Below are 12,870 nucleotides of genomic sequence, written 5' to 3' on the forward strand. Positions count from 1 at the left end.
TCTAGCCTGAAACTGTCGCATTAAATTTGTTATATGCCATCGGATCACCACCAAACTTCATCATTTCCGGTGTCGGCCTTTGAAGTTGTTTCACTAGTGCCTGAGGAAGATCTGCGGCAATAGTCGGCATTACATATGGATTAGTAATCTTCCCGTTTACATCAGGTACACGAACCTCATACACAGGTACCTTATCCTGAACATGTACTCGATGATCTTCGATATGTGCACACACATCAACATGTGTATGTGCATTAACTTTACCATCCAATGAACTTGCAAGTCTAGCTCTCGGAGCCCTATCAATATCAAGGCTATCACTGAATACAGACCCTGCCTCACTATCAAACTTATCAAGCACTCTGCTTCTTGCTTCAAGGACGTCCACCTCTGTCTGCAGTCTCATCTCTTCTTCTTTCAATCTTAAACTTAACTTCTGAAGTTCTAATTGGTGCACGTTTCTAAGAGATGCTGCCCTGGCTTTCAGTTCAGCTCGTTTCTGCTCACTTCGTAGCCTTTCCGACACAGCCAAACTATGCTGAGACGACCTTCTTGACACAATAGATCCAGGTGGATTGGGTTTCTTACTGGAAGCTATTCCAAACCATTCTTCCATTGAAGCCTTAAAATTGCCAAGCCAATTGCTTCTTTCATCATACCATTTAATTCTATAACTAACACGTTCCTCGTCAGACAACAGAGCATAATAATCATCATGCCTTTGGAGAAATTCTTCATACATGCTCATCCATGCCTTATATTCATTTCTCATAACTTCCAAATCATCTGAAGTGAAGCCAGCATGCAACGCGACTAGACGTGCTGCATTTCTGCTCGTCAGGTGAGAGGAATTTTTCACCCAAATTCAGGTATATTCCATATTACTAAGGAATTGATTCCCTAAAAATGGCGACGACAAGGCAAGCTACTAGCAAGAATAAAAATAAAATCACTGATTTTACTACGAAAGGAAGAAATAATTCCCAGGCCAGGCTCCAACAGAAAGGTGATACCAGTGGGCTTACACATGAAAGCCAAGCGGGAGAAACAACCTCTGTCCACCCCATTACGCTGGGTGAGGCACCCATACAAATCGAACGTACTGCGCATATGGAATATGTCAGATATGCAAATGATGATGCAGCTGGGGCGACGGCGGAGAATTCGAACGCATGCCTGAAACCAAGCACACAAAGCAACAGCACGACGGAGGTGGAACATGTTGATTCGGTGCTTGAACAAATACGGGAAGAACTGAAGCTAACCTTTCCTTCATTGGAAACAACTATGAAAGCAAATCAAACTTTAATCAACAACAAGCTAGATACTATTCTAACAAATCAACAGACTCTCAATATGAGACTGGATACAGTAGAAGAAAAGCAGGAAAACTACAGATTGTCATTGGATTTTGAAAGTGAACGCCTGGATAAGGTAGTCAAAGCTTCGGAAAACCTGAACAAATCTATCAAAGAATCAAACAAGAAAATGGCTGAAGTGGATGAAAATTACAAAAGAATAAAAAGTTTAGAGAATGAAGTACTTAGCCTAGAAAGATATACTAGGTCCTTCAACCTAAGGTTTGGTGGCATAGCTGAAAACCCAGAGGAGGTATGTACAATTACTATTGATAAAATAATTTCCTCCCACTTCAAAAAACGGGTACCCATTGAAAATGCCCATCGAATAGGAAGAAAAGGACCCAAGCCAAGGCATATCATTGTGCGATTTCAAGCCCGACCAGATCGGACAGATATTCTAAAGATGGCTAGGAGTTGCCTTAAGGATAGCGATATTTTTGTCACTGATGATCTACCATATAAAGACTTAAACTCAAAAAAGCAATTTAAGGGTATTATGAAAACTGCTTATGAAAAAGGGAATCGTGTATTATTCAAGAAAGGGAGTCTATACATTAATGGAAAACTTTACAAGGAATAAACATTAGATAAAGAGAAAAGAATATTTTGGATTTTGTATTGGGGGTGGTTCTTTCCTTCTCATCCTGATGGACGGAAGTTTGTTCTAATTTAAACATCTTAAGATATGATGAGGCTTTATATTATTGTTGTTAAATGTCATTTTTGCTTGTGTTTTTTTATCAATTTTCCTAATGTATTAACCTTAGTCATAAAACATACTGTAAACTGTCGTTTGTGCACGCAGTCAGATCTAACTTATCTCAGATTATTGTCAAATGAAGTCACTTTTTATTGGTAGATGTTAAGTAACATTAAATGTATGTCTGCCAATTGCAGAGGCCTAGGCGATAAGAAAAAACGAAATGACGTTTTTAATTATTTGAGGGAGAAACACTTATCAATATACTGTTTACAAGACGTTCATTGGGTAGAATCACAAACAACGCAAATAGAATCCGAGTGGGGACACAAATGTTTTATTAGCTATGGAAAATCAAATTCTAGGGGAGTCGCCATTCTGCTAAATAACAATTTCGAATACTCCATAAATGATGTTAAAAAAGATAACTATGGTAATTGGATCGCGATCAACATTAGAGTGAGAGATATTGACTTAATAATAATGAATGTTTACGGGCCTAATAAAGATGATCCTTCTTTCTATCAGGAAGTTAAAAAAGTGATCGAATTATTCACTAGCCCTTACATTCTGATTTGCAGTGACTGGAATCTAGTTCAAAATGAAAATCTAGACCTATTTAACTATCGACATGTAAATAATCCTAAAGCTAAAACAATTGTACAACAAATTATGCTAGACTTGGATCTATGTGACATATGGAGAAAAAAAACCCCAAACGAGAAGCGCTATACGTGGCGATCAAAAAATCCTTTTAAACAAGCAAGGCTTGATTACTTTTTGACCTCAAACAATTTATTGCACCTAGTGTCAAATGCAAACATCCTACCAAGTTATAAGTCTGATCACTCCATAGTGACAATAACACTTGATTTAAAAAGTATAGAAAGAGGAAAGGGGTTTTGGAAATTTAATAATTCACTTCTCCATGACCAAAATTATGTTACACTCATAAATGAAATTATAGAGAATACGATTAAAAGCTATACCAACACCACACCTAAAGACCCAGAGAATAATAAGTTAAATCTAACTATAAATGACCAACTATTTTTTGAGGTGTTGCTTTGCAATATTCGTGGAGGTACAATAAAATATAGTTCAAGAAAAAATAAAGCCCTTCGTAATTTGGAAAAAGAATTAATTAATAACATAGAAGAGATGGAAAACGATCTCGCACAACAAACATTAGACATTACAGTCACAGAACACCGAGTAAAAGAAATTGAACAAAAAAAAGCACGCCTAGAAGACATTCGAAACGAAAAGCTAAAGGGAGCATTTATTAGATCTCGTGCTAAGTGGATAGAAGAGGCTGAAAAGCCAACCAAATTCTTAGGTCTCGAGAAAACTAACTTTACGAACAAATTAATAGACGAATTAATAGATGAAGAAAAAAAAACTATATTGGACAATAAACTTATAATAAAGGAAGTTGAGCGTTTTTACAGTTCTTTATATAAAAAAAAAGATATAGAGCAAATAGATTTAAACGTATTAATAACAAACCAGAACTTCGAAAAAGTTTCAGAAGAAGAGTCTCAAAAGCTTGAGAGTGAATTGACCTTAGCTGAGCTTACAAATGCACTCAACAAAATGAAAAACAACAAATCACCTGGAACAGACGGCTTTACGTCTGAATTTTTCAAGATTTTTTGGGGGAAACTGGGTGCTCTACTTCTTCGTTCTTTGAAATATGGCTTTAAAACTTGTAACCTTTCAGTCACTCAAAAACAGGGAGCAATCACTCTAATCCCAAAGGCGAATAAATCAAGAAAAGAATTAAAAAATTGGCGTCCTATATCTTTATTAAATGTTGCTTACAAAATTGCTTCATCGGCCATAGCAGAGAGGCTAAAATCTGTCTTTCCAAATATCATTAATGAAAACCAAGCGGGATTTATAAAAGGTAGATATATTGGTGAAAATGTTCGTATTTTATATGATATCCTCTCACTCTATGACGAACAAAACCTACCTGGTCTCGTATTACTGGTAGATTTCGAGAAAGCTTTTGATTCCCTGGCGTTCAAATTTATTGATAAGTGTTTGACCTTCTTTAATTTTGGACCAACTCTTAAAAAATGGTGTAGACTTTTTTACACGAATATCTCTTCATGCGTTCTAGTTAATGGACACCCCAGCAATTTTTTCAATATTGAAAGAGGTTGCAGACAGGGCGATCCGCTATCTCCATACCTATTTATTCTGGGAGTGGAAATTCTAAACATAATGGTACGCCAAAATATTAATATTAAAGGAGTAACAATTGATACCTCTGAGATTAAAATGTTACAATACGCAGATGACACTGCATTTCTTCTGGACGGCTCACACAAATCACTTACTGAATGCATGAGTACACTTTCAAAATTTGAAAAGATGTCTGGTTTAAAAATTAACATTTCTAAATCCAAAGCAATATGGTTTGGATTAAAAAAGTTCTCGAGTGAACAAATTAAAACTAATTCAAATCTTGACTGGTGTGATAAAGCCCGTTTTGATTTTTTGGGTGTTACATTTGACTTAGAAATAAGCAAAATGACTAAAATAAATGTTGAAGAGATAACGGGTAAAATTAGGTCTACTATCAATGTGTGGCGTAAGAGAAATCTTACTGTGTTGGGAAGATTAACTGTGTTAAAATCTTTAATATTATCAAAACTTAATTATATTTTTACAATGTTGCCAAACCCTACTACAGCTTATCTAAGTGAACTTAATAGGATGTTTTTTAATTTTGTCTGGAAGGGAAAGGATAAAATCAAAAGAAATAAGCTAATTAGAGAGTATAAGGATGGCGGAATTAACATGATTGATATCTTCAGTTACATAAAGGCAGTTAAGATTAGTTGGATGCGAAGAATTCGTAACAACACTGGAATTCTCAATGTAGTTTTCAACAAAATATGCCATGGTAAAAAAACTGAATCAATCTTTGAATACGGCTCATGCATGATTCAGAGGCTGTCGAAAAATATGAACAATTTGTCCTGGAGAGATGTTCTCCATTCATGGTCCGAGTTTATTGCTATTCATAATTCAACAGCATCTGCAAACTATAACGTACTAAAAGAACCAATATGGTTGAATGATTCGATTCTAATCAATAACTTTCCAATTTTTTACACCAATTATTATGAGTGTTGTAAGGTTCATAAATGATTTAATCTCGGATAGAGGAACCTTGCTTAGTTATGAAAACTTCAAAACACACTATAAGGTGAAAAAAAATAATTTCCTTAAATACTATGGATTAATTGATGCAATTGTAACTAAATACCCTTCTTTGGGTACAGAAATAAATACTAAATTACAAAACCCAATAAATTTACCCATACTTGAAACCATAACCAAACCCCAAACAGGATGTAAAGCTTTTTATAGTAAGTTTATTCAAAACAAAGACTTTAACTGATCTTAAAATCTTAAATGTTGAATTCTCGGAACATGAATGGGAAGGAATTAATGTTGCAACTTTTAATGTGACCGACAACATAAAATTACGATGGTTCCAATACAGACTTAACAACAGTATCCTCACAACTAAAGTCTACCTTAAGATTATTAAGTACATCGACGAAGATAACTGCTCTTTTTGTAACATTAGAAGAGAAACAGTTTATCATTTATTCTGTAAATGTAATATCAGTAGATGGATAAGCAATTTTTTTTTTCAATGGTGTTCTCGAAATCTTGATATTCGCATATGTGTTTCGGAAAGTGAACTGCTTTTTAGTAATACACCATCCAATAGGATTAATTTACTTTTGTCAATACTAAAGTTGTATATATATAAAAGTAAGTTTTCGGGCCTCCTCTCACCCACCGGCCTCATAAGCTTTGTAAAATATTACTTTACAATTAAAAAGTTTAGATGTTTGATTAATAATAGAGCCGAAGAATGGGAAGAGTGGAGTGCCTGTGATAATCTTCTGTAACATAGATTTGTATCACTCTACTGACTTGATGTACACAATTGTATTTATTTTATAAGTAATACACTATCCAATAGGATTAATTTACTTTTGTCAATACTAAAGTTGTATATAAATAAGAGTAAGTTTTCGGGCCTCCTCTCACCCATCGGCCACTTACGCTTTGTAAAATATTACTTTACAATTAAAAAGTTTAGAGGTTGATTAATAATAGAGCCGAAGAATGGGAAGAGTGGAGTGCCTGGGATAATCTTCTCTAACATAGATTTGTATCACTATTTTCTGACTTGATGTGCACAACTGTATTTATTTTATAAGAAGGTGTTTATATAGGAGAATTGATTATGTATAATTTTTCTTTTTTTACTCTGTCTGCTTTTTTTTGTATTCCGATGTATTAAAGAAAGATTGAAAATAAAAAAAAAAAAAAAAAAAAAAAAAAAACTTCCAAATCAGGATTACTCTCCTTCACATACTGAATACGTTCAGATTTTTCTTTAACGGCCTTAAAACTGTAATGAATATTCCTCAACTTTAAATCCTTATTATATTCAAGACCTTTCTCAGTGGGCACTCTACGCCTTCTTGTACTATCAACAATTAATCCTGCCGTACTCATTATCAGCCGTTTCGTTAATGCTTATTCAGAACAAAATACACAAGTTCTGCCAATTGTTGCATCCACATGAGTACTGTCTTTATTTGACATAGGCTTGCTAATGCGTGACGATAATCTAACGTGACGGTTACAATGTTCCTATATATTTATTTCCTTCTAGAAATTTTCCGCCACGCCCAAGTTCATATATCATGATTAACTGAAAATTTAACAAAACATTCTATAAAAGTAAAGACTCAAGATACTACAATAATGTCATAAAGATGATATGCCTGCCTCCTAATCTTATGTATATCTAAGTATATGCTTACCGAAAGTAGGCCTAAGCAACCAAAGTAATACACTAGCATCCCACTGTTGTGTCCATTAACCACCATTGTCTTGTACTAACTGACCTTGGCCACAGAACACAGTGAGCTAATTTGCATAATAATGCCACCTGTGAGCACTACTAACTAGCCAATCAGCAAGGAGTCACTCAAGTGGAACAATGAGCTAACTTGGCTTCATAGAGCCACACAATAAATAAAGTACAGTAAATTAAAAGTAAAATAAACTTCTTCATTTGGCCTTTACAACGACCTTACGCTTCTACCATGGAATATGTACAGTACTATAGTTTAGTTTAAAATTATATTTTTGTTTTGTACAGTAAGACTCGCGTCTTAGTGTTGTACTGATTTTTAAATTAGTGACAGAGCTATGTGTGATGCTCAAATTTTGATCTCCTCATTATATGTGACCATTTAAAAAAGAAAAGTTTGCAAATTTATTTTACTTTGGGCTGTTTTTTAGCTAGATTGCTTAGCCTAATTCACGAGCGATTCATTATTGAAACTGTCGCTTATCGACTCATTAGGGACTTTAGATTTGAGTAAACGTGAACGAATTCTACATCCACATGGGTCGTAGTCGACTGTTACTCGTCGACAGCTATATGAACGTTTAGATTGAAGTGGGCATGTACGTTGACGTGCCAGTGAACGTATGATGCAATGGCCTTGAGATCATGTGTAATCTATCACCTTAAACCTTGTAATCGAGTAGCGCTCGTCCGTGGAGCTATTCCACCGCACTGGAAGTACATGGGCTTAGGCCAAGCTAAGTGTGTAGCTTAGGCCTCCTTATAGCCTAGATCCTTAATTTTCTAAACGAAGGCTGGCGTCGTCGTTTGTTTGAATTTTTAAGTTGATAAAATTGTAATTTGACGATTTGTTTTGAAGGGGACGACGTGTTCACATTTTCTCCTTAAAAATTAGAGGGTCAGGACCTCGTGATCCCCACTGCCTGCGCCCTGGAAACGTACGGAGTTCAAAGAGCGTGATTATTTGATCGACGGCAGTGTTTTAGTGTAGGCTAGCGCGTTGGAAAATCGTTTGATGTCACCGTCTATACGTATTTGTGCTATTTAATTTATGATTTTGAATAATATTGTTTAAAACGTCATGTGACAAGCAATCTTTATTCACCAAAAACATATATCCAAAGACAAAAATGAAATACACGATACACCATAATAAAAAAATAAGTGAGAGAAAATCTTAACCTGAAGAAAAAACCTCAACCGATCATAAAATCAAGTATACATTATTTTAAATTTCAACTTTAAGTGTGTTTAATTTTTCAGTGCTATTAAAATATGGAATAGTACTCTGCCCCAAAATATCCGATTAAATCAAAGGTATGGATATTTACACATAACCTAAATAACCTACATTCTAAGATTATAAAAACAGCAGAACAAGTTGTACTTCACCTTGATTTAAAATCAATTTTAATATTTATTATTATTTGTATTCTGTGTATATGGTATTTTAATTTGTTATATCAAATGACCAAAATGAAAATAAGTTTAATTAATATTAAACTTCTTGTGTTTATCCTTGTTATATCTGTTATCTGCCGAGTCTTGTTTTATCAAATGTGTATGCAAAGCATATATATGGATGTTTCAAAATAAATCAAATCAAACGTATGAAGAAATAATAATACGAATTCACTTCCAATCTATTCTTTTGAAAGTGTTACCTTTTAAATACGTACAACTGTATACCTATGTCATTGGATATTTTGCTCTGTAGGTTTTTGTTATGTTTTCTTTTGCTATTTTGATGTTGTTTTTTTGTGTGGCATTTTCTAGGCCTCTGTGTCCATTAGGCTGGACTGAATTTATATTGTTTACTACAGCACTGTAGTGTTGTTCTACATATAGTATTGTTTACATTCCTTGCCTACAGTTGGACTTAACAAACTTTTAATTGTAAGCATATCGTAACTTGAATCATATATGTACTGTTTCCATAATTTACAGTATGATTTATATATAATTTACAGAGTGATACGCAACACAATTGACTTTATATATATATATATATATAAATCCAAAGGCGAATTACTGAAAAATGACAATGCTGTGGGTATCAGTGGCTGGATCTCAATGGAGATACAAAAAAAAAGCGAAAAGCTAAATCAAAACAGCCAGAAAAGTTAGCAGAGCTTTCGGGCAACACTAGCCCTTCATCAGTGCAAGTAAAGGAATTTGGATAACGTCATAGCATAACAACTGACAAGTGCTGCCTGGGTGGACAGGAATAAAATAAATACAACAAAAGGAGATAGGGTGGTGAATGCTGGGTGGAAACTGGATAAGAGTAGAAAACAAGAAGGTAGCTTGGTAGAGATATAAACAATTTTGGAATGAAACTAAAAAACAGCTTAAATGGTGGTTAATATTGAAACTTAAATTTTGGTAGTCAATGGAATAATTTTACCGATCTGGGAGTATGTTCCTAATGTTAAGTCCAAAAGGTTTTGTGGTTTTAAGTTGTAATTCCCAGTGGTTTTCTTTGTCTTTGCGAGTTTTGTCGCTCCATTTGACATCGTGGTCTATTGCAATAACTCTGAAATTTGCAATCGAGTGACCAGCTAAATTAAAATGTTCGGCTACAGGTTGATCAAGCTTTAATGTTTTGATAGCTGATATGTGTTGTTGTGTCATTCTCATACGGAGAGTGTTTTTTGTTTCCCCGACGCCACAAATATTACAGTATATGAGATAAATGACGTTTTTGGTTAGACAATTAATTGATTGTCTTATCCGAAAAATGCGGCCAGTTTGGTTACTCTTAAATTTTTTAGTAGAATAAACCAATGAACAAGTTTTTGCAAGATTTGCCGCAAAGGTGACTGCCCAAATTTTGGCTGTCATGAGAGTTAATTTCACTCTTAAATTTTGATCTGACTAATATATCACGAAGGTCTACGAAATGTAAAACAGTCCTGAGACGTTCTGTGGACTGTAGAATGGGCATATGTTTCTCAATAATAGCCCGTAATGGAGGCAACCTAGGGTGATAGGTTGTGACCAATGGCACTCTGGTCGAATTTGGCTGACGTGGTTTGTACGTCAGTGTTTGACATCAAGGAATATCTTTTGCTACGCTATATATATAGCGTATAGCGTATAGTAGCGTTGAATTTTTGGACACTATATTGACCATAGAAAATCAAAACTGACCTATTCCGTAAACCCACGGATAAAAATATGTACCTGCTCCCTAGCAGTTGTCATCTCCGATACTGTACTAAAAACTAAGCATTACGAATCAGACGTATCTGTTCTTCAGATTTAGATTTTCAGAATCGTACCGAAGAATACCGGGAATAGAAATTACAAGAAGGAATACATCGAAACTGCTATATAGATATATAAAATTGTTTATATCTCTACCAAGCTACCTTTTTTGTTTTCTACTCTTATTCAGACTCCACCCTGCTCCTTTTGTTGTATTTCTTTTATTCCTGTCCACCCAGGCAGCACTTGCCAGCTCTTATACGATGACGTTATCCAAATTCCTTCACTTGCACTGATAAAGGGCTAGTGTTGCCCGAAAGCTGTGCTAACTTTTCTGGCTGTTTTACTTTTTGTATCTCCATTGAGATCCTGCCACTGATACCCACAGCATTGTCATTTTTTCAGTAACTTGCCTTTGGATTTATATATATATATATATATAGTGCACTTTTGTTGTGAATACTATTAGCATTTTGCAAAGCACGCTCGTTGAGCTTGTGCACTCTTTGTGTTCATAATCAGTGTACCATGTCCCGCATACCTGGCTCAGCCTATATATTGTGCTAGTTCTGCGGTACATTTCATTTCGAAACCTGAGCTGCACTGATCTAATAAGATCGAAACAGTACTGTCTGCAGATTGGACATATATATATATATATGTATATATGTTGTATGAGAGAATGTATCTGGTGGTTGAAAATGATGGTAGTGTGGCTCGAAAGCTCTGCTAACTTTTCTGGCTGTTTTGATTTAGCTTTTCGCTTTTTTTTGTATCTCCATTGAGATCTAGCCACTGATACCCACAGCATTGTCACTTTTTTTCTGTATTTTGCCTTTGAATTTATATATATATATATATATATATATATATATAAACACAGTAGGCAAAGAACATTAATTCTAAACCGCCCAGTGATATACTGAAATTTAATTAATTAATTTGAAACGATAAAGATGAGGAAATCTGTGAGAATAAGAAAAAGTCGCCCCAACCGAGACTCGTGCGTGCGTACAACTAAGGACTAGTGCTGTTCCGCCGTACCACGCCGAGAATGTTAAAGAGTCGCTATCCAATCGAGTTTGAACACTACCATGAAAGCCCCAGTGGTCTAATGGTTAGGGCAACTGCATATCAAGCAGACGGTCCGAGTTCGAGTCTCGGTTGGGGCGACTTTTTCTCATTCTCACAGATTTCCTCATCTTTATCGTTTCAAAATATATATATATATATATATATCTCAATTATAACTGTTATTACATTTTTAACCTTGTAAATAAATTCTTAATCTTGTAAAATAAATCATTTATGTATACGACTAAATAATATATCAAATTATAGCTTCTTTATTAATTATGGGCCTCATCTATAAATTGTAGGTCTTCAACACTATTCGGGGAACCCTAAAAGCCATTTTCTTATACTATGTTGTCGTTAGGTCAATCTTCCTAGAATAAAAAGTTAATATTCCGCTTTCAAAGTACAATATTAACATGTGATATATCATGACTGTTGCTAATTGTAATTCTCACATAATTCTAAGTAGCACTTGTTAATAATATTTTCAGTGATTAGACATATATCCTGAAGCCCAGCCCAAAATTACTCCTATTATATTAAACATTAAACAGTAGATACGTCCCCTACACTTAATTGATATACCTTAACTCGTGGAATTATTTGCTTAGATTTGATTTCTTAGTATTTACAAATTTCTGTTAGTATTCATTTTGCTTGTACAACAAAGTACATTCAATAGGTCTATTTTCATGGAGAACAAGAATACTCTTGAAATGAATAACATTGCTTTGAGTTACCTCTCTAGTGGTTAATAATATTAAGGGTTTTATGCATTTCTGTCATTATCTCTTTGGAGGTGACGGTGGTGGTAGTATTCGTCATCACCTTGCCTATAATAAACGTCGTTGTCATATGCATAACTCCGATTTGTTTTCCCATATCGTCTTTCCACATCCATGTCTACATAATTCACAACAACTGTTCCCGACGCCTTCCTTACAGTTGGAACTTCTGGCCTTCTGCTCTCGGGTAATAAATACTTTTCAACAAATCGAGTTGTCTGTGGTCCTTCGAAAATCTTGCGATTGTCATCGTGAGAAATTGCTTCTTTCGGTCTGTATCTATCCGTCTTTATTCTTGCTGACTCAATTACTTCTCTAACAGCAATATCAGATCTTTTGACATCATAATCAGAAATTACTTCACCATATTTTATTACACCTTCCTCTTTAATATTTTGTTGTGACGTCAATGCTTCAACACCAGAAAGAGCATTTCCCGAATATTTCTTCAACATCCCACCGACAACATCAGCTGATGACAGTTTCCTTGAGTCATCATTATATTGTTGCAGAACATCACTTTCCTTTTCTACAAAGCCAATAATGGACTCTGGACTGAGTCCAACAAGAGAAGAACGTCCAAGAGCTTGGACCGTTTTCGGTCCAGTTAATGCTGTTTCGATAACATTTCCGGTGGTGTCAGACCTTTGCGAATCGCCGAAAGAATGTAAATTTACACCATCGTTACGCTGAAATCCCGTAATTTTTCCATATGGCTTTGATTTTAGTGATCCCGACATTTTTCCTTTACCTATCTGTACCGATTGAATGGATTTACCAACCTAAAAAGAAACGAGTTTTATCTGTAGTAATTTT

At 34.8% G+C, this 12,870-nt stretch overlaps 1 protein-coding gene across 1 annotated transcript in view; it reads right to left on the reverse strand.

Moving 5' to 3' along the window:
- Positions 1–11,211: 11,211 nt before the first annotated feature.
- Positions 11,212–12,870, reverse strand: part of LOC144848252 (uncharacterized) — a 64,639-nt gene continuing 62,980 nt past the window's right edge. Inside the window, exon 39 of the mRNA XM_078704966.1 lies at positions 11,212–12,836. Within this exon, the coding sequence (XP_078561092.1) occupies positions 12,039–12,836 (798 nt within the window). The 3' untranslated portion in view covers positions 11,212–12,038. The remainder of the gene's footprint in view (positions 12,837–12,870) is intronic.

The sequence above is a fragment of the Antedon bifida genome, chromosome 7, assembly GCF_963402885.1.
Source record: "Antedon bifida chromosome 7, ecAntBifi1.1, whole genome shotgun sequence".
NCBI classification, from domain to species: Eukaryota; Metazoa; Echinodermata; class Crinoidea; order Comatulida; family Antedonidae; genus Antedon; species Antedon bifida.